The 23,201-nt window shown below is 46.8% G+C and overlaps 1 protein-coding gene across 12 annotated transcripts; it reads left to right on the top strand.

Annotated features, from left to right (window-relative positions):
* Nucleotides 1-12,744: 12,744 nt before the first annotated feature.
* Nucleotides 12,745-17,946, top strand: LOC119364761 (alpha-mannosidase At3g26720-like). 12 transcript variants are annotated; one of them, XM_037630283.1, is made up of 8 exons: nucleotides 12,745-13,639; nucleotides 13,720-13,791; nucleotides 14,118-14,234; nucleotides 14,412-14,521; nucleotides 14,858-14,934; nucleotides 15,031-15,205; nucleotides 15,757-15,781; nucleotides 16,213-17,946. In XM_037630283.1, the coding sequence occupies exons 3-8, from the start codon at nucleotides 14,204-14,206 to the stop codon at nucleotides 16,236-16,238; spliced, it is 444 nt and encodes a 147-aa protein (XP_037486180.1). In that variant the 5' UTR covers nucleotides 12,745-13,639; nucleotides 13,720-13,791; nucleotides 14,118-14,203; the 3' UTR covers nucleotides 16,239-17,946. The 12 variants fall into 12 exon arrangements, 4 of the variants coding, with proteins under 4 accessions (XP_037486180.1, XP_037486178.1, XP_037486179.1 ...); XR_005175084.1 differs by having other exon boundaries at nucleotides 14,363-14,521; nucleotides 14,819-14,934; nucleotides 15,750-17,937; XR_005175083.1 differs by having other exon boundaries at nucleotides 12,745-13,077; nucleotides 13,339-13,428; nucleotides 13,538-13,639; nucleotides 14,363-15,205; nucleotides 15,750-17,935.
* Nucleotides 17,947-23,201: the final 5,255 nt, after the last annotated feature.

The raw sequence follows: 23,201 nt of genomic DNA, 5'->3' as shown, positions 1-23,201 counted from the left end.
TGATGGTCTCTTTTCGGCGAAGTCCGGGAAGTGAACACGGTTTCTGGGTTATGTTTGACGTAAGTAGGAGTTCAGGATCACTTCTTGATCATTGCTAGTTTCACGACCGTTCCGCTTGCTCTCTTCTCGCTCTTATTTGCGTGTGTTAGCCACCATATATGCTTAGTCGCTGCTGCAGCCTCACCACTTTACCCCTTCCTTTCCCTTTAAGCTTTGCTAGTCTTGATACCCATGGTAATGGGATTGCTGAGTCCTCGTGGCTCACAGATTACTACAACAACAGTTGTAGGTACAGGTTGTGTGATGATCATGACGCGAGAGCGATGCTTGCTTGCGTTGAGTTCTTCTTCTGCTTCTTCGATCAGGGGATAGGTTCCAGGTCGGCAGCCTGGGCTAGCATGGTGGATGTCGTTTGAGTTTCTGTTTGTGTTTCATCCGTAGTCGGATGTTGATCTTATGAATTGTGATGTTGTATTCGTGTGGCATTGTATGCCTCTTGTATGTATCCCCATCTATTATGTAATGTTGATGTAATGATATCCACCTTGCAAAAGTGTTTCAATATGCGGGTCTATCCTTGGTGGGACCTTCGAGTTCCTTTTGGATAGGGTCGCATATTGGGCGTGACATGCGCCGCTGCGATGCACTCCCCTGCCCTCCGTCATTTGACAAGAAGGGCGCTGCCACCACCGCCGGCATCGGCGGTGTTGCCGGCCAGGATCAGAGGGCGGGGAGAGGTGGACCAGCGGGATCGAGATGGGGCGCCTCTGGAGTCGCTCGGGCGAAAGCGACCCGGGAGAAAAATTACTTACTACGGTAGCTATAGTCTTAATAGTTAAATATATTATTGTTAATTATCCTATACAACCCATTAACGGTAGCGCAAAGGGCGATTGCTGGTGCTGGCCACGTCGATCGTTTTTACCGTGCCGAGATAAAAAAGAAACAAAGTGAATGGCTTTGTTATTGGGTCCCGTTGGTCCATGTCATCCGCGTTTTCCAGGAAGCTTCTGTAAGGGCATATTTATCCCTAAGATGTTTTGGTGATTGATGACAATGCTTTTGCGGACTAATCGTGTGCGTTGAGTTCTTTCAGAGATTCATCCTTTGGCACGAGACGATTACTTCCCCTCGATGTTTTATTCAAGACAGTGTAGCTCCTTCGTTTCTCTGCTGGTGGTCTAGTTTCGTAGGAGTCACCGTACTATCAAGAGGGGATCCGCATTGGTAAGGCTAGGGTGGAATCAACACCTACACATCCTTATCACACCCGATGCTTCTTTCCGCTTCATTGGAGCTATCTTTTCTAAATCTATGCCTCCCTGTCCTGTCCCAGCGGTAGTACCGCGGTCCTCAGCGGTAGTACCGCCGAAGCTCGTCAAGCGGTAGTACTGCTCCCTGAGCGGTAGTACCGCCTGCGAACTTCGGCCGTAGTACCGCAGTGGTTCCGGGCTACTACCGCCACGATTCTCGACCGCTGTTTTTCGTGTCGGGTTTTACGGTACTAGTAGCGGCAGTAGCGGCAGTAGTACCGCTCCAAGCGGTAGTACCGCTTATACTTCCGCGGTAGTACCGCTCGGGGGACAGGACCCTACATCCCTCGTCAGCACGGCAGTACCGCTGGGAGGGAGCGGTAGTACCGCCCTGCCCAAGCGGTAGTACCGCTCTGTGTTTGGCTGTTTGGTGGGTAACGGTTGGATTGTTTCCCCCACTATATAAAGGTGTCTTCTTCCCCAAAGTTGACTCACCTCTTCCCCCAAAAGCTCCATTGTTGCTCCAAGCTCCATTTTGCCCGATCTCTCTCCCTAGACAATCAAACTTGTTGATTTGCTCGGGATTGGTTGAGAAGGCCCCGATCTACACTTCCACCAAGAGAAATTTGATTCCCCCCACTTATCCCTAGCGGATCTTGTTACCCTTGGGTGTTGAGCACCCTAGACGGTTGAGGTCACCTCGAAGCCATACTCCATTGTGGTGAAGCTTCATGGTGATGTTGGGAGCCTCCAAGTGTTGTGGAGATAGCCCCGATCTTGTTTGTAAAGGTTCGGTCGCCGCCTTCAAGGGCACCAATAGTGGAATCACGGCATCTCGCATTGTGTGAGGGTGTGAGGAGATTACGGTGGCCCTAGTGGCTTCTTGGGGAGCATTGTGCCTCCACACCGCTCTAACGGAGACGTACTTCCCCTTAAAAGGAAGGAACTTCGGTAACACATCCTCGTCTTCACCGGCTCCACTCTTGGTTATTTCGTGCCTTTACTTTTGCAATCTTACTTGTGTTGTATCTATTGCTTGATTGTGTGCTAATTGTCATTGCATCATATAGGTTGTCCACTTAGTTGCATATCTAGACAACCTACTTTGTTGCAAGGTTTAATTTGTTAAAGAAAAGCTTAAAAATTGTTAGTTGCCTATTCACCCGCCCCTCATCTATTTATTAAGGACTTTGCCGTCCGAAGAGTATGGTTGACACCAACGACGGTGTAGAGGAGCACTCCGGTGTGAATCCTATCTCGTCTTCGGCCGATGGGGGAACCTCGGTCTCACGTGAGGAATTCAATGTGGCTTTAGACACATTGAAAACCTCCATGACGGCCGAGGTTAAAAGCATGTTTTCTGAATTCCTAGAAGGACTTCAACTATCCACCTCGTCGATGAAAGTGGGTGATCCCACTAACAAGGTGACGGATGCCACCTCCGACAAAGGGGAAGCTAATAGTGAAAAAGGTCCTTCTACTAGTGGTAGAAATGGCTCCGGCATCTTTGACCATGTGGAACCTCCTACTTATGGTGGACCGATTCCCACTACTCATTTAAATCATGCCGGTCCTCCTCCTAAGATTCTGAAAAATGAGGATTTTGATGCTTGGGTTTATCGTTTCAAGCGTCATTTAAAGCATGTGAATACTAATCTTTGGAGAATTATAGAAGAAGGTTTCTATCCACATGACCCAAGCAACTTCACCCCTCGAGAAGCCGTGGATAATCAATTCAATGAGAGTGCTCTCTTCATCATCCAAGATGCAATCCTTCCTGAAGATCTCCCTCATCTTCGTCCTCATGCCATGGCTAAAGATGCATGGAAATGTGTTGTGTCTCTCTATCGAGCAAGTGCTAGCATTCAACGCTCCAACTATGAAGTGGTGCAAGATGAAGCCGATGAGTTTGCAATGAAAGAAGATGAAGAACCTCGTGAGCTCTTTCGGAGAGTGACCAAACTCACGGTCGCACTCCAAGATCATGGGAGCAAGGACACGGATGACAATTGGATCAAGCGCAAGTTCCTCAAGGCCATGATGCCCTACAACAAGGCCATGTCCTCCGTCATTCGTCAAAGACCGGACTTCCACTCCATGACCTCAAGTGAAGTGTTGGATGAGTTTGTTGCAATGAGCATCTTGGACAAGACCGCCGACAATACGGTGCTCCATTCTCAAAGGGAAAAGAAGCCCAACCTTGCCTTGAAGGCCAAGGTTAGTGTGGAAGAAGAAGAAGAAGAGGAAGATGAGGAGAGCAACCCCGAAGACACGAAGTATGATTATCATGAGCACATGGCTCTTGCCTCAAGACAATTTTGGAGTAAGAAGAATACAAGACCCAACTTCAACAAGAACAACTCAAGTGGCCTCAAGGGCAAGAAACGAGTTAGAACTTGTTTCAACTGTGGCAATGTGATCCATTTCGTTGCAGATTGCCCTTATGAGAAGTGGGAAGACAATGGTGGCAAGTTCATCCGAAAAGACAAAGCCAAGTCCTTACCAAACAAGAACAACTTCACTAAGAAGACTCCTACACACGGGTTGGTAGTTCAAGAAGAATACCGTGAGGATGACGATGATGACGAAGATAGTGAAGCAACGGCTATGGCATCAGTTGCCATTGCCACAACTCCCAGGGTGTCTCTCTTCGATTCACCCAACGAGAACATCACCGCCAAGTGCCTCATGGCTAAAGCCACCAACAAGGTAACCCCCAACATCAAAACCACCATTATTCCTAATCCTCCTTCAACGGATGGCTTTGATGATGGTAAGGGGTCTAATGAGGAGGTAAATGAATTTGAGTCCTTCATGAGTAAGCTCAAGGGTAAATCCAAGAAGCACTTCGTTGCTCTCTTGGAACAACTTGGTGAAGCCAATGACATGATCGAGGCTCACGAAGAAACCATCTCTAAGATGGAAGGTCATAGTCGTGACTATGCCGATGAGATATTGGATCTCTCTAATGCTCTTGAGGAAGAGCGTGGGCATCGTTTGGCTCTTGAGGAGTCACACAATGATGACCATGCCAAATTAAAAAAAGATCTTGATCATGCTCTTGTTGTGTCTCGTGTTCTAACTTCCGAGAAGGCTAAACTTGGGGTTGATCATGCTAGACTCAAGGAGGAGTTTGATGTACTTGACAAGGCCCATAAGGTCTTGAAAGGTACTCATGCAAACCTCAAGGAGTCTCATGCTCAACTCCAAGTTAAGATAACCAAGGAAAAGGCCACATTTCCTCACATGGTCTTAATTGATAATGCAAATGCTACTAACCCATGTTGTGAGCATGTGCATCTTGTGGAGGAGAATGCCAAGTTGAAGGAACAACTCAAGAAAGGTCTTGTGTCATGCATACAAGGCGAGAAGAACCTAAATGACCTTTTGAGAAATCAAAAGGAAGTTGTGGGAAAGGAGGGAGTTGGGTTCTCACCCAAGTCCAAGAACAAAAAGAAGAACAAGGAGAAGAATAACAAGACCAAACGACCTCCCCCGCTCAACCAAACCTTTGTGAAGGAGGGAGAGGGTGCTCCTAAGGAGAAGAAGAACAATGCGAAGAGTGGTGATGCCAAAGAGCGCAAAGCCAACTCTCCCAACAAAGCAGGCGACTTTAACCCCTCTTATGTGTTGTGCCGTGCTAGTGATGGGCATGTTTATGCTAAATTTGTTGGTTCTTCTTATGAGTACATTGAATGGTCTATTTGGGTTCATAAGACCCTTGTTACTAACATCAAAGGACCCATTACTCAATGGGTACCTAAAACCAAGCATTGATCTCTTGTAGATGTTTGCTTTCGGTGGGGGATCATGGTTTCTCGACAGTGGAGCAACAAATCATATGACCGGGAGCAAGGACTTGGTGGTGGACGTGCAAAAGATCCCATCTATGCCCACCAATGTTGAGTGGGGTGATGCCTCACATTCTAAGGTATTGGGTCTTGGCAAGGTTGTCATTTCTCATGATCTAACGATCGAGAAAGTCATGCTTGTTGAGTCCCTTGTGTTCAATTTACTTTCCGTTCGTCAACTCGCACTCATGGGCTTTGCCACCTTATTTGATATTGATACCGTGGCCCTCTTGTGGAGCAAGACTCTTAAAGTAGCCTTTGTTGGGCATGTCGAGAATGGTCTCTATGTGATTAACTTTTCGGAGCAACCCACTAAGGCCACGGCATGCCTAATGGATAAAGTTGATGTGGGATGGCTTTGGCATCGCTGTTTAGCCCATGTCAATATGAGATCTTTGCAAAGTCTTCTCAAGGGGGACCATATTCGTGGACTAACAAATGTTAGTTTTGCCAAAGATCGTGCTTGAAGTGCTTGTATCAAAGGAAAGCTTCATGAGATGGCTCACCCTCCCACGACTATCATCTACTCGAAGAGACCCTTGGAGCTCCTGCACATGGACCTCTTTGGGCCTCCATCCTTTGATAGTCTTGGGGGTAGAAAGTATTGCTTGGTGATTGTGGATGATTATTCAAGATACACTTGGGTATACTTCTTCAAGATGAAGAGTGAGACTCAACAAACCGTCATCGACTTTGCAAATGAAGCTCAATGTCAACACAATGCAAAGATCTTGACAATAAGAAGTGACAACGACACCGAGTTCAAGAACTACACCTTGGATGAGTTTCTTAGTGATGAGGGGATCAAGCATCAATATTCTGCACCATATACCCCTCAACAAAATGGTGTTGCAGAGAGGAAGAACCGGACGTTGATGGATGCGGCAAGGACCATGATGGCGGAGTTCAAGTCTCCGTACAACTTTTGGGCCGAAGCCATCAACACTGCATGTCATGCATCCAATCGGCTCTATCTCCGCAAAGGCTTGAACAAGACTCCTTATGAGATACTCACCGGGAACAAGCCCAATCTCAAGTACTTCCGGGTGTTCGGGTGTAAGTGTTTCATTCTCAAGAAAGGTGTTCGTCTGTCTAAATTCGAGGCTAGAGCTTATGAGGGAATATTTGTTGGTTATGCTACAAACTCTCATGTGTACCGTGTTCTCAACAAGTCCAACGGACTCATTGAGGAGACGTGTAACGTGGATTTTGACGAAAATAATGGCTCCCAAGTGGAGCAAATTGGTACTTGTGATGTAGGTGATGAAATTCCTCCCCAAGCCATAAGAAGAATGGGTATTGGTCATATACTACCCATTGAGGATCCCCTTGTGGCCGAAGGAGAAGGACAATGCTCCACTCAAGTGGAGCCTTCATCTTCTCAAGACCCACACGCTTCCGAAGAACAAAGTGTAGGCCCTCAACCTCGGGAACAAGACCAAGGGCAAGATCAATCTCAAGATGATGGTGAACCTCCAATTGATGCCCAAGGTCAAGTTCTCCCCTCGAGCAAGTTCAAGATTATGAGCAAGCTCAAGATCAAGAACAAGCTCAAAACGGCGCTCAAGATGATCAAGTCAACCCTCCTGCTTCCACTTCTGAGGAGGAATTAGAGCGTCGTGCCGTGAAGATTGCTTCCAAACTCACCACCAAAGGCCATCTCATGGAAAATGTGGTTGGAAGTCTAAGAAAGGGGGTAAGCACTCATAGACAATTAGCAAACTATTGTGAACATCACACGTTTGTCTCTTGTGTTGAACCCCAAAAGGTCTATGAGGCGCTCGAAGACTCGGATTGGCTCAATGCCATGCATGAAGAACTCAACAACTTCGAGTACAACAAGGTGTGGAGGTTGGTGCCAAGGCCTTCGGGGAACCATAACATCATTGGAACCAAGTGGATCTTCAAGAACAAGCAAGATGCTCATGGGAACATCCTTCGCAACAAGGCAAGATTGGTAGCACAAGGCTACTCCCAAGTCGAGGGTATCGACTATGGTGAAACCTTTGCTCCCGTTGCTCGTCTTGAATCCATACGTTTGTTGATTGCTTATGTTTCCCATCACATCTTTAAGTTGCAACAAATGGATGTGAAAAGTGCTTTTCTTAATGGTCCTATTAATGAGTTGGTTTATGTCAAGCAACCCCCCGGGTTCGAGGATCCTTACTTCCCGGATCATGTGTATCAACTCGATAAGGCACTCTATGGCCTTAAACAAGCCCCATGTGCGTGGTATGACCACCTTACCGAGTTGTTACAAGATCGTGGATTTGAAGTTGGGCAAATCGATCCCACTCTTTTTACTAAGAAGGTAAAGGGGAGTTGTTTGTGTGCTAACTATATGTTGATGACATTATCTTTGGTTCCCCTAACAAAGCTTTCAATGAAGAATTTGCCGTTCTCATGACTTCTAAGTTCAAGATGTCTTCGATGGGAGAGTTGAAGTTCTTTCTTTGTTTTGATATCAAACAACGAAGAGAAGGTACCTTCATCAACCAAGCCAAATACACTCAAGACATGCTTAAGAGATTCAAGCTAAGTGATGTCAAGCCGACCTCTACTCCGATGCCTACCAAGTGCCAACTTGACATTGATCCCAATGGTAAAGCGGTGGATCAAAAGGTATATCGCTCTATGATCGGTTCCTTGCTTTACCTTTGTGCATCTAGACCAGATATCATGTTGAGTGTGGGAATGTGTGCACGGTTCCAAGCCGCACCAAAGGAAAGCCACTTTGTGGCGGTAAAGCGAATCTTTCGATATTTGGCTCATACCCCAAACTTTGGCCTATGGTACCCAAGAGGAGCTAACTTCAAGCTTGAAGGATTCACGGATTCTGATTGGGCGCGAGACAAGGTGGATAGGAAGTCCACTTCCGAAAGGTGCCAATTTCTTGGTTGCTCTTTGGTAAGTTGGTCTTCTAAGAAGCAAAGTTGTGTATCTCTCTCGTCCACCGAAGCGGAAGATGTGGCGGCCGGTAGTTGTTGTGCACAACTCTTATGGATGAGGCAAACTTTGAAGGAGTACGGTGTCATGTGTGACAAAGTGCCTCTTTGGTGTGACAATGAAAGTGCCATCAAGATTTCTCTCAACCCGGTGCAACACTTCAAGACGAAGCATATTGAGATCCGGTATCACTTCATCCGGGATCACATTAGGCAAGGGGAGATCGAGCTCAAGTATGTCAACACTCATGATAACCTTGCAGATATTTTCACGAAGCCCTTGGATGAAGCAAGATTTCACGAGTTAAGGCATCAGCTAAATATCATTGATTCGAGCAATGTGACTTGAACCCGTGCACCCCCCACCACACTCAACTTGTTGTCTAGTTTAGATGTAGGCATGGACATAGGGGGAGTGTTGTTCTCTCAATGAACTCTCCCTCCCCCCATTATGCATAAATTGATCTAGTCTTTTACTTTAACCATATTTTATGGTACTAGTGCTTCAAGGACGAGTTTTGGTCATGGGTCCAAGGTTAAAATCTTCACGACGCCATACCTCTTGACTCAAACATAGGTGGCCTCGGCCACCACCCTCTCTTGAAGAGGTGTGTTCTATTCTGTTGTTAGTGTGTTTGTGGCCTTGTTGGTCTTTCTTCTTTCTTGGGTGTGGTTTTTCCGTTCTTTTTGAGCTTAAGCCGTGTGTGTCTAGAGGCCTGTGGTTGCTGAGCGATACTACCGCTGGTGGTGTGCGGTACTACCGCTCTAAGCGGTACTACCGCCCACCAGCGCGGTACTACCGCTGCGAGGCAGGGGCAGGGGGTTATATCGAGGGCAGGGGGAGTTTTCTTCTACCCCATACCCATTCGCTCGCCCCCACGCTCTTCGTCTCTCCAGCAACCGGTGCCGCGGGAGGGCTCCGGCGGATCTCCCTCTCCGGGGCACTTCTCTCCATTTTCTTTGGTGGAGACGATCCCCACCTTGTCCTCTTGCCATGGATGTCGGTATTGCCCCCGTTATCTCTCTCTTCTTGTCTAGATTTCCAATCTAGCATCTTAGGGGCAATAGTAGTTGCATTTCTAGATTTTTGGCCAAATCTAGGCTTGAGTAGGATGGAGAAGGCTTCTAGGCAGTTTGGATTGGTGTTTGGTAGGAGTATTTTTGAATTTGGTAGGACGGTAGTGCCGGATCTGACCACGGCAGTAGGAAACTGCTGTTTCCCGTCTCGAGCGGTACTACCGCTCCCTCTGGAGCAGTACTACCGCTCACAGGTCGCGGTACTACCACCCTCTACCAGGTTCCACCATACTTTTACTAATCAGTGATCCTTTTTGGTTTTGTTTGGTGGCTTATGCTCGTTCTTTCTGGTTGTTTGTGTGTTCTTGTGTGTGGTTCCAGGTGATGAGCTTCCTGAGCATCAGGCTCGGCGTGTCAACCCCAGTCGTGTCGTGTCCAAGCGGTACAGCACAACTGAGTCTGCAGGAGGTTCCTCAAGTGCTCGTCCTCCACCCCAACTCCAGAAGAAGCCTGGTGTCAAGCCGAAGCCTGGCAAAACTGTGCCAGAAATGCCAGCCAAGGAGTTCTGGGCAAGACGTCGCCGCAACCCCTATGAGGTAGACCAAGATCCCACTTTGGTCAACCGTCCGTTCTGGAACAGATTTCAGTTTGCCATCTTCTTTGATGTTCTCAAGGCCAAGAAGAACCTCTTTGTTAACGTGCACTCCATCAATATCGACCATATGGAGAAGGATCCTGATTACTTTGGTGAAGCTCTTCAGATGTGCACACAACTGAACATTCTTGGTGTCATGCAATTCAACAAAGATTCTGATGCTGATATTGTGGCCCAATTCTATGCCACGGTTCATCTCGGGACTTATGAGGACAGGACACTGACTTGGATGACCAACGGCATGTTGCTTTCAGTCAAATGGAAGGCGTTCATGGAATTGATTGGGGTGGAAGATCAAGGGCTTGCGTCTCCTGTTGGCTTTCACCCACACCGCAACACCTCCGCCACTCACAAGCAAGCTCTATGGCCGTACTGCACTTTGAAGATCAACCCTGAGACGAAGAAGGAAACATATGAGCTTCCGGCCTTTCTGGACATTCTTCACCGTGTCTTCTGTGAGACTCTTTTCCCTCACATCGGGAATCTGTATATGATTCATTCTTATCTCGTGGACATGCTTCTCTTTTGCCAGCGTGAGAAGGAACAAAACACTTGAGAGTCCCTGGATATATCCCGTGTTATGTGGTCTGACATTTTATCTGCTATCTCCGAGCGCAAGTGCCCGATTTATGGTCCGTTCATCATGCTGCTTATTGAGAAGGCCTGGGGTCGTGTCTATCCCCAGGTGATGCTAGAGACCGGGGAGTTAGTTGCTCACGACATCAAGCGTCTGAGGAAGAAGGACAACTGGGGCGCTTAGGTCCCTAAATCTGGAGTTCCTTCGTCTGCTACTGCCATGGAGACCGAGGAGGAGGCTGAGGCTGAGGCTGAGGATGATGATGACTATGTGCCTTCTGCGGCAGAGCCCTCTTGGGCAAAGAAGCTCAAGCTCAAGATGAAGAAACTGTTCTGCATGGAGGCTCACGGTCAGTACATGACTCATGTGGGTGAGAAGAAGGCCCGTCGTCGTCACAAGGAGCTCATGCGCTAGTTGGGTGCCATCGTTACCAGTGGATCTGAGGACCAGCTTACTGAGGAGGAGGAGTGGATTCAGCAGCACTGCCCGTGGACCGATTCTGATGCCGAGCACTTCCCGACCGACAATGGTGGCGCAGACGATCCCGCTGAGACCCGATTCTCTTGCTATCACCTGGAGCTGTAGCAACACTCCCTCTCCTTTTTGGTGTCTCGATGCCAAAAGGGGAGAGAGTTTAGGGATATGTGTTGTGTCTTCCGTCGTTTGTGTTTTCTCGCAGTTTGCCTGGTTTGGTTTGTGTCTGGTTTGTGTCAGTGAGACCTAAGTTCCAGTCATATGGTGTGAGACATATGCTACCTTATCTTTCGAGTATCATTATCTATGTCTATCTAGCTTATGAGTTGCTTGCTTATCCTGTTATCTATGTTGCTCTCATATATCTTGCTTAGGTAGCTGGTCTCTAAAATGTAGGGGGAGCGTTGATCCTGGTATCTGTGCCGTGCAGTCCAAAGCACTTATCTAGATAGCACACATCCAGGGGGAGCCCTTCTACATTTTAGGACGGTGGGGCTTTGCGCCGATCCTATATCTTTCCTGCTTGTGCAAATCCCATATTGTCATCAATCCACCAAAAAGGGGGAGATTGTAAGGGCATATTTATCCCTAAGATGCTTTGGTGATTGATGACAATGCTTTTGCGGACTAATCGTGTGTGTTGAGTTCTTTCAGAGATTCATCCTTTGGCACGAGATGATTACTTCCCCTCGGTGTTTTATTCAAGACGGTGTGGCTCCTTCATTTCTTTGCTGGTGGTCGAGTTTCGTAGGAGTCACCGTACTATCAAGAGGGGATCCGCTTTGGTAAGGCTAGGGTGGAATCAACACGTACACATCCTTATCACACCCGATGCTTCTTTCCGCTTCATTGGAGCTATCTTTCCTAAATCTGTGCCTGCCTGTCCTGTCCCAGCGGTAGTACCGCAGTCCTCAACGGTAGTACCACCGAAGCTCATCAAGCGGTAGTACCGCTCCCCAAGCGGTAGTACCGCTCCCTGAGCGGTAGTACCGCTTGCGAACTTCGGTCGTAGTACCGCAGTGGTTCCGAGCTACTACCGCCTCGATTCTGACCGCTGTTTTTCGAGTCGGGTTTTACGGTACTAGTAACGGCAGTAGCGGCGATAGTACCGCTTATACTTCCGCGGTAGTACCGCTCGGGGGACAGGACCCTGCATCCCTCGTCAGCACGGCATTACCGCTGGGAGGGAGCGGTAGTACCGGTTATCAGCGGTAGTACCGCCCTGCCCAAGCGGTAGTACCGCTCTGTGCGTGGTTGTTTGGTGGGTAACGGTTGGATTGTTTCCCCCACTATATAATGGTGTCTTCTTCCCCAAAGTTGACTCACCTCTTCCCCCAAAAGCTCCATTGTTGCTCCAAGCTCCATTTTCGCCCGATCTACACTTCCACCAAGATAAATTTGATTCCCCCCACTTATTCCTAGCGGATCTTGTTATTCTTGGGTGTTGAGCACCCTAGACGGTTGAGGTCACCTCGAAGCCATATTCCATTATGATGAAGCTTAGTGGTGTTGTTGGGAGCCTCCAAGTGTTGTGGAGATAGCCCCAATCTTGTTTGTAAAGGTTCGTTCGCCGCCTTCAAGGGCACCAATAGTGGAATCACGGGGCATCTCGCATTGTGTGAGGGCGTGAGGAGATTACGGTGGCCCTAGTGGCTTCTTGGGGAGTATTGTGCCTCCACACCGCTCTAACGGAGACGTACTTCCCCTTAAAAGGAAGGAACTTCGGTAACACATCCCCGTCTTCACCGGCTTCACTCTTGGTTATTTCGTGCCTTTACTTTTGCAAGCTTACTTGTGTTGTATCTATTGCTTGTTTGTGTGCTAATTGTCATTGCATCATATAGATTGTCCACTTAGTTGCATATCTAGACAACCTACTTTGTTGCAAGATTTAATTTGTTAAAGAAAAGCTTAAAAATTGTTAGTTGCCTATTCAACCCCCTCTGGTCAACCGTATCCATCCTTTCAGCTTCGCAGTTGCTTCGCCCCGCACGAAAACCAGTCTGTTTCCTCCTCACACACGAGCAGAGCGGACCTGGCGGGATTTGTCGGAGTCAGCGTCACAGTGTCGCGAGCGGAGACGGCGAGGCTGAGTCGCGGGCGGCGGCGTGCATGATCTGGCGGCGCAGTGAGCGGGCGAGGTAAGTGTTGCAGTCGCCGCCGGCATCATAGGGACGTAGGCAGCTGACGCCTCTCGATGGAGGCAGTGGTGTTTTTTCTATCAGATTTGTCCCAGTCTGCTACTCTGGTATTCACGTCTTAGTTGTCAGCCGAGTGCTATTTTTCTGCTGCTCAGCTTGCCGAGGTTTTCCCTTGCTCTCCTAAATCCCCTATTACTCACAAATTTTCATGTTCAGTATGTGTTTTAGATTCATTTCTTGATCTATTTCCCTGCTCGCATGTATATCATCTATCACACTTCAGTTTCACCTTCTTTGACTGCTACACTGAACGCATGTATATCACACTGGCGTACTTAAGATTCATGTATTTAAATATGTGTGGTCTGGTTATGTGTATCACATTTTACCATCTGAGTTTCACATTTGATTCCTTTCATTTTCAGTGTGATACAGAAATGGTTGGGGCTTTCCAATTTGGTGCTGAAATTTAAGCAGCCACTTCAATTTAGTGCTATTCGGCACTGAGATGCAATGTAACCAATTACAAAGCATTAATTCATGGTTGACGAATATCGCAGAATGGCGCATGTTGTGATTAATCAAGTCATCGGCTTTATATGTATTATTGGGTCATTTGTGTAGGGTTTAACATGCCCATGGGAGTCAATCATGTGATCATGTGGCTTTCGTGTTGTTCAGTTCACCACATTTGATGGATGTCCGGGAGTGGTTACGGCTAGATGGGTAATTTATTCATCCATTGTTCTTGCTCTTATTTGTTTCTTATGGTGTTGCTAAGTGTCCTCATAATTATTCGCTGGCAGGTTGGTCAAAGAGTTGACATCATGATTATTTGCTTATTTTAATATCAAACATTTTGAGGTATATTAATCATGGTAAGTTTCTTAGCCTCTTCACATTGCACACATAATATCTTTTTCTTTCCTACGAATATGATAAATCCATGGCTTAGGATAAACACTGATATGTTGAGATCCCTACTTTTACCGATATCCTACTTCTTCTGATGTCACTTTCAACTGATATTTATTCATGGCTTAAGATGAACGGTACATTATGCATTGCATACGAACCATAATTTTGCTGCAGCATTAGTTGATAATCGACAACAAAATACTTCTAAATCTGCTCAGCTTGATGAATGAGGAATATCTGTTGTCAAAGTATTTTATTAGGATCCACACTCCCATGCTGATTTCAGGATCAGATGAAGGTGGAGCATGGCTAGCCTGCTTGTTTAGCATAGCTGCCAGGTGCATCAAAAAAATCGGGGGCACAGGGTCTCTAATGCGGATCCACGGTGTCGCCAACGAGCAAGGTAAATCCTCTTAGGTTGGTCACTTTGACTATGTACTGGATTTGGATATGATCCCACTCGCTCTGACTAACATATTTGAGAATTTCCCTCCCCACTTTGATTGGTTGCCCTTCTTGTTTTATCTCTAGATTTACATTTCTGATCGTCGTCGTGTTTGGATATCTACCGTTGAAGCAGAACATGGGTCTTCTTTTTGGTCGCGGGGCGCGTGCGTCCAGAACGTGCTGGATTCCCTTGTGTCGGCGCTGCTCAAGGACGAGAATCGCAAGTTAATCTATGTTGAGAAGGTAAGGAGACTGTCAGTGTTCACCAACAATCTGGACAACTTGGAGGTGGGGAATTGGGAGGTTGCAAAGCAATTTATTATGGTTACGTGAAAACTTAACCACTCTGTTGCTTTACAGCCATTTCATGTCTGTCAGAGTATTATAGGAACTCTGTTCCCTTTTTTTGCGAAAGATAGGAACTCTTTTCCCTGCTGTCTATTTGCAGAATTCTAGCTAGACCAGTAGTTCTACATCCAAATGGAATGGATGGTGTAATGTGTGTTCATTTTTGGGTTTGACGCTATGATTTTTCTTCAGTAATCATCTATAAATGGCTAGTTGCAACCGTATTTTTAGAGATGGTGGAGGCAGCAGAACGACATTATTAAGGGTACGGTGAAGGGGCTTGTCAGCCCCGGACGGTTGGAATTCATGTAGGCTAGCTCTTTCAACAACTTTCTTGTCGCAATGGCAATCATGTCTCTGCTCTATATTTCAATGATGACATATTACTCCTTGTGATGCTAAAGAAATAGGGGCATGTGCATGCACGACGAGGCGACTGTGTGCTACATTGACATGATCGATCAAACTACACTGGGGCACAGGTTCATCAATGAGGAATTTAGTCAGATTCCGAGGATTGGTTGGCAGATTGATCCATTTGGGCACTCTACAGTTCAGGCTTACCCCCTCAGTGCAGAAGTAATTCACTGTGTCCATTTTATGTCAGCATTTCAGATTTTTTATGGTCACTGTTACTTCCGTTTACATCTCATTTGCATGATAAGATGAGTTTCACACTCAGGATGCTTACTTTTGTACCATTATGATAGGTTACCTGTCATCACTGGCTCTAGCTACTATGAACTTGCTAGTTACAGTAATACCTAAATGTTGAGATGCAGTACTGTTGGTTCATAGAGCATGCATAATAGGAATTCCAACGGCTATGCTCTCAAGAGTGTTTGACTGCACTTCTTGACCACCCAACATAACTAATGAATTTACACAACTCGGACACTTCACTGAATTTACACCTGCTGCAGTGTTTTGACAAACATGTCAAATTTGTCAGCGTAGAGATGGGTGGTAACATTTAGTTAAGAAAGGTGACTCGGTCCTATTAGGACTTGGGATGCATGACTACTGATTTCTGTACTAACCTTCCCTTGTCTACTTCCAGATCCGCGCACCATCTACTAGACGATACCCCCATATGGATTGTTTGATTTCTTCTCCTCTTTAGACTGCAGGTGCAAGATTCTGAATTATTAAATGGTAATAATCTCAACTTCCGAAGGGGAGCCTTGGCGCAGTGGTAAAGCTGCTGCCTTGTGACCATGAGGTCACGGGTTCAAGTCCTGGAAACAGCCTCTTACAGAAATGTAGGGAAAGGCTGCGTACAATAGACCCAAAGTGGTCGGACCCTTCCCCAGACCCTGCGCAAGCGGGAGCTACATGCACTGGGGCTGCCCTTTAATAATCTCAACTTCCATGTATGGCAACCATATCCTCTAAAGAAGCTAAAAATGGTATGATTTCTATTTTGCTGAAATTCTTCCCGGAAGGTTTGTTAGGAAACAAAGTCCACTCTTTCATGAAGTTCAGCATGATACACTTTAGTTAATATCTTTTGATGTATGCCACTTTAATTACTACATCTTGCTACCATGTTCTCTTGCTGATATTACTCTTTTGCTATTATACAGATTTTGATGCGCCTACACAGCCATGACAGTACATACAGAAATTCATTAACTATTTGTTGCAACATTCAACCAAAATTTGCCCCAACGGGGTGATGGATACAATATTTTAGCCAAGTTTCTTCTTCAAAGTATGATAAATGATCTTGAAAAGCTGGAACTGGTGTTAATTGCTGCCATTTATTTCTCACTGTCAAGGAGGAATCAGAGTCAAAGATAATCAACATCGACAGTAAGGTCTAATTGGGTAGAAGACGTCGCTGATGAACTAGCATGGCTAGATCGCAATCATGGCTTCTTCGATTCGTCTATAGTGTTATTTCGTTGTGTCACTTTTGTGTGTTCTGTATAATGCAAGGCTAAAAGTAATAATGCAATTATTATATCTTTTAACTACTATCATACCACTTTTGCCATCTGGACCATCTCTTTTTTCACTAAACTATGCATCCTGTAATACATAGACGTTAACAAGTGCGGTAGCTTGATTAGTGCGCACAATCCTGCCCCAGGAGACGCGCCTAGGGCGCGTCGTAGTTTTCTCCATCCAACGGGTCACTGTACCAGTGTTCTTCCTAATAGTTTATTATAAATAACCGAAATTTTAAGCCATCGATTGATATGCATTTGCGGGGATTATGATAGATATAGAAGCATCAAAATTGAATATATGCTACTCTTTACTTATGACCTGACTCATGAAATGAACTGAGGTAGCGAAATACATTACTTCCACAATACATATATGTGCAACAATTTTTCTGATAATAGTGAGAAATAGTATTGTTAATTGCCCTAACTATTCCTGATTTTGCATTTGTCGACACATTTTTCCTGCATGTTGCATCTTGCCAATTTGGAGAAGGCATGCTAAATTATTATTACGCCCATCTATGGTGTGGCCTTTATGTATGCTATTTATTTTCTTCGTTCCCTTTATGCATTGGAAAAATACACCCTGTTCTTCCTTTGTTGATTTTTTTCTTACACTTATTGATTTGTGGCAAAATGTGGCAAAAGTTTAAATATACACGTTGTTTTGTTGCTTATCCGAAAGGAATCGGCTTTATAAGCTCAGGTCAGTGCTTTGAATTTTAAATAATTATTTCCTGTTAGTAATGTGGTCTAATGTCCACATCTTATGATATTTTGATCCATTATTGGTTTCATAACTAAATGCAAAATTGGTTTGTCATCGATGCAGTAGAGGAAATATTTTGCAAGCAGTTCCATGCAATCAACATTGATGAAGATCCATTCATTATTTATTTGTGAGATCCCATAACTGAATTGAGACTTTTCCCATGGATTTGTTAGAGATTCTCTGTGTAATTTTGGTGTTCAATATAGCTGCTTGATGCCTTAGGATATATCGTGCTTCACAGTTGATCGATGCTTTAGGATATGTTGTGCTTCACACATGCTTGATGCTTTAGGATAGGTCGTATTTCACAACTGAAACACGCTTCACTTAGTTTTACTTAGTTTTGTTATAATACTCATATAACACACATGGTTGTTGTTACTAATTCAATTCCACATTGTTTTAAATAGTTGCGAATTTAAATACGTCGATGGTGTGGTTAAAGTAGTGTCAAATTAATTGTTGTGCTTACCTAAATTGATTCCAGATTTCTAAATGAAGTTTTGTTTTTCTAGATAACATAAAACTCTGACATTGATGCAGATGATTTTGCACCGGGAATGCTAGGGGTCTGGACTAACTGTACCTCACATTTCTTATACATCCTTTGTATCTAAGACTTATGAGATTCATTATTTTGTGTCCACATGAATACACGAGCCATCTGGAAAATGTTTTTCTTTATATTTCCATGTTGCTCAATATTCTATAATTGTTTTGTCTCTAATTCTATAAATAGATATCTCTGCATTTCTGTCCCGCAGCAACGGGCGGGTATCATCTTGTTATTGATATGCTTGAGCATCCCATTGCACCAATCCTACCAGGTTATTCTTAAGGACTATTAAAGATGCAATTAACATTTTTGTAGGAAATGTGAGATTTGATATACCATCAAATGATCCTTTTATTAAACACTTCCCTGGGAAAAATAAGATGAAGATATACATAGGAGACGATATCACTCTAAGTGTCCACCTTGTCGGCATCGAGGTGCACCGGGGACGGTGCTGGAGCGTGGTGACGATGGTGGTGGATCGGTGATGGTGCCGGGGCGTGGTGATGGTGATGGATCGGTAATGGCGCTGGAGCATGGTGATGGTGATGGATCGGCGTCGGCGCCGGAGCATGGTGATGATGGTGGTGGATCTGCGACGGCGCTGGAGCGTGGTGATGATGGTGATGGATCGGCGATGGTGTCGGAGCTTTGTGATGATGGTGGTGGATCGGTGATGGGGCCGGAGCATGGTGATGATGACGGTGCCGCCCGTGGGCGGGAGCAGGCGCCAACGCCGGACCGTGATGGTGATGAGGGCTCGGCGCTCGGGAAAAATGGCCAAGATGGTGAGCAGGGCTCGGTGCTTGAGTCGGTGTGTGGTGGTGGTCCTCGTGCGCCGAGGAGAGCACAGCCAGCGGGGCCAACAATAGTGTCATGGTTGGCGAGAGAGGAGTCGCCATGGTAAGAAGCTTTGGGAGTGGTTGTGGTGGTATTATTGCTGTGGTTGTGATAGTCGGGGAGCGCGTTTATATATAGTGTCGAGCATGTGTATTTGGAAGAGGGGAGTGGGTGGCAAGTATTCAATATTCACATTAATCCTTACTATAAAAATGCGATTTTGATTGATTCGTTTCTGATCGTCGAATTCGCTACATAGGAAGGAAATAAATTGGTGCTATTTATTCGTATCGCTGGCAGCATTACACGAGGAACATATGGACATATCACTATGACCTGTCGAATATCGTGTGAGCCATTGAGTACATATATGATATTAATATTGCCGCCCATGGAAAATCTTGACCATTTATTAGAAAAACTTAATTACGACATGATTAATATTATACACATCAACCTCAAAAAAGAGGAAAAACATATATGGTGCTTAGCCCTAGAAGCATCAGGGTGATGGCTAAGGCCAAGGCCCAAGGGGCCGTCTGATCCGGCAAGGTGCTGTGTGGAGCCAGCCCAAATCTGTTGGGCACTGGATCAACCGACTGCTCTGGGCATGCCATGCGATGACCCCAAAAAAACTCCTTTAGGGTGATGGTAAGATTGTTGGACTAACGATGTGCATGATTTAGAAGAGAGAACTTGTAGCATGGAGGCACACCTTGAGGAAATATTGATTTTAGCTAAGTTTGGTAGAAAGGTGGAACCTAATCTGGTTGAGACTGTCCAGATGATGGATATGTGAGCCATTAGATTTTTGTTGCAAAAACACCCCCATCGTGTCAACCTGCTCTAGTGACAGGGGACGATCCATTCGCACTGTCATGACCTCCCGTTCTCTTGTGCTCATTGTCTTGTCGCCGCCTGATATCCTACCAGCAAAGTACGGGCAGGGACGGGGATACCGGCGACGGGGCACTTCCCTGCGGTGCTATCCCTCTCTCATGTTCTTGTTCCCGTCGATGGTTGTGGCCTGCGGGCGGCACTAGTTGGATCTATGGGGGCTGCAGTGGTGGGGCCGTGGTGCTCTACAGCAGGCGGGTGGCGGGGGTCGGTGGTGTTGCGGGAGGTTCCGGTGTGTGGTGGGTGGCGGTGGGCTGGCATGCTCAGGGTGGTGGCGCTCTGGCACTTCCACACGTCGGTTTCCTTGGGCAGAGTGAGGTGGCCTCTGAGGGAGTCCTGGATTAGGGGGTATCCGGACAGCCAGACTATATACTTTGGCTGGACTGTTGGACTATGAAGATACAAGACTCAAGATTTCTCTCGTGTCTGGATGGACTCTCCTTTGCGTGGAAGACAAGCTTGGTGATTCGGATATTATATTTCCTTCCTTGTAACCGACTCCATGTAAACCCTAGCCCTCTCCAGTTTCTATATAAACCGGAGAGTTTAGTCCGTAGGAGGACGACGACAACATTCATAATCATCATAGGCTAGCTTCTAGGGTTTAGCCTCTACGATCTCGTGGTAGATCAACTCTTGTAACACTCATATCATCGATATCAATCAAGCAGGAAGTAGGGTTTTACCTCCATCGAGAAGGCCCGAACCTGGGTAAACATTGAGTCCCTTGCCTCCTGTTACCATTAGCCTTAGACGCACAAATCGGGACCCCCTACCCGAGATCCGCTGATTTTGACACCGACATTGGTGCTTTCATTGAGAGTTCCTCTGTGTCGTCGCTGCAAGGCTCCATGGCTCCTTCAATCATCAACAACAACATGGTCCAGGGTGAGACTTTTCTCCCCGGGCAGATCTTCATGTTCGGTAGCTTCGCACTGCGGGCCAACTCGCTTGGCCATCTGGAGCAGATCGACAGCTACGTCCCTGGCCATCAGGTCAGGTTCCGAAACCTAAACTACACGGCCGATATCCACGGAGACATGATCTTCAACGGATTCGGGCCTATGCCAGGAGCGTCGGATAGTCGCGATGAGCATGGCTTAGATCTGCTGTCGGACAACGCTCGAGATATCGCCCCTGTAGGAGCCCCGGACCTAAATCCGGGGCAGCTTGCGTCGCCCGAGGACGGGTGGATGGACCCCGCCCCGGAGGCTGCACACCCATCGGCGGTAGAGCCGAACACAGACTTCACCCCCAAGGAAGCCTGTGACACCGGACCCCCGGACTTGTATCCGGCTGTAGGTTCTAGTCCGCACACCTCCGAGCCCGCCGAGTCAGGTTGGGCTCCGGTAATGGAGTTCACCACTGCAGATATCTTCTAGCGCTTGCCCTTTGGCGACGTGCTAAACTCGTTAAAGTCTCTTTCATTGTCAGGAGGCTCTTGGCCGAACTATGTCCGGCTCGAGCGGGAAGCAGGCGACGAAGGAATTCGTTGCCCACCCACCACCCTCTTCATAGCCACCGTCGACGACGTAACAGACATGCTCGAATTCGACTCTGACGACACCGACGGTATAGACGTTGGCGCAGGGGACGATTCAGAACCACCACTCATGGAGCGCTGGACTGCCACCTCATCATACGATATATACATGGTAGATACACCTAAGAAGGACGACAGCGACAAACCGGAGGATAAAACCCCCGGACAAAAGCCAAAACGACGCCGCAGGCGCCGCCCAAGTCCAGCAACATTAAAAATAGCGATAACAACGCTAGAAAGATCGACACAACAGTCAACTCCGAAGGCAACAATGACCATATGGACCCAGCAATGGAGCAGGATGAACCAGGTCACGCCGAACATAGCTCGGAGCAGACACCCGATCACAATGATCCTGAGGAATGAACTAATCAAACCGCCCCGGGACAAGAGCACAGTCCGGATGACGATGCATTCATCATCTTGGAGACACACTTGGAATGAGATAACCTCCACAGAAGGCTTATGGCCACTGCGAGAAGTCTGAAGAAGCAGAAACAAAAGCTTAACGCCGCATAGGAAACGCTCAACCACAGATGGAATTAAGTACTAGACACTGAAGAAAAGTACAGCGACGATCGCCAAACAAAGAGCTAACCAAAGCACAAGCTGCTGCCAGAATTCAACGACGAGGCTGTTCCACTGAAGAACAATACATCCAATAGGCCAAACAAAACACTTCGAAACCACAAGGGAGCAGCTACCAACGACACACATGATTTACGTGAGCTCCTGGATAAAAAGGCTGGCGCGACCAGGTCCATCTATGGATATAGAGGACACGCCCCGGCACAGGACTATGGTCACCAAAACGATCAGACTGATCGGGTACCAGTTCGGCATCAATACCGGACACATCAACAGCCAACGACATGCCATAACACGTCCAGAAACAGGGGGGCTGCTCACCCTCTGTGCTTCACCGAAGAGGTACTGGACCACGAATTTCCACAAGGTTTTAAACCTGTGAACATAGAGGCATACGATGGAATGACAGACCCCGGGGTCTGGATCGAGGATTTTATCCTGCATATCTACATGGCTCGTGGGGACGACCTCCACGCCATCAAGTATCTTGCCCTCAAGTTAAAAGGACCAGCTCGGCACTGGTTGAAAAGCCTCCCTGAAAATTCAATCAGAAGTTGGGAGGAACTCGAGGACACTTTTAGGGTAAGTTTTCAAGGGACGTATGTCCGACCCTCGGACGCGGACGATCTAAGTCACATAATTCAACAGCCCGGAGAGTCCGCCCACAAACTTTGGAACAGATTCCTCACTAAGAAGAATCAAATTGTTGATTGTCCAGACGCTGAATCCCTAGCGGCCTTCAAGCACAGTATCCGGGACGAATGGCTCGCCAGACACCTTGGCCAAGAAAAGCTGAGGACAATGGCAGCCCTAACAAGCCTTATGACCCGCTTTTGCGCGGGTGAAGAGAGCTGGTTGGCCCGTAGAGGCACCAGCGACCCAAGTACATCCGAAATCAGGGATGGAAACGGGAAGCCACGACACGATAAAAACAAACGTCGAAACAAGGAATTAAGTCCGGACAACACAACGATCAACGCCGGATTTAGGGGCTCTCGACCCGGTCAACAAAAGAAGGCAATTAAAGGCAGCAACAAAGGACCGCCCGGCCTGAACAAAGTCCTGGACAGACTGTGCCAAATTCATGGAACCCCCGAAAAACTTGCGAACCACACTCACAGAGAATGTTGGGTCTTCAAGCAGGCCAGCAAATTAAATGCCGAACATAAGGGAAGGGAAATGCCAGTGAAGACGAGGATGAGCCTCGCCTGCCGAACACTGGGGGACAGAAAAAAATTCCCACCAGAGGTAAAAACAGTAAACATGATCCATGCGACTCACTTATCCGCGAGAAGGCGCGAACGCGCGCTCAGAGACGCATGCTCTATAGAGCCCGTTGCACCCAAACTTAACCACTGGTCGGTCTGCCCGATCACCTTCGATCATAGGGACTACCCAACTAGTATGCGGCACGGAGGATCAGC

This window comes from Triticum dicoccoides, chromosome 2B (genome assembly GCF_002162155.2).
Source record: "Triticum dicoccoides isolate Atlit2015 ecotype Zavitan chromosome 2B, WEW_v2.0, whole genome shotgun sequence".
Lineage (NCBI taxonomy): Eukaryota > Viridiplantae > Streptophyta > Magnoliopsida > Poales > Poaceae > Triticum > Triticum dicoccoides.
The sequence above is the reverse complement of the archived record's forward strand: the minus strand, read 5'-3'. Positions and strand labels throughout refer to the sequence as shown.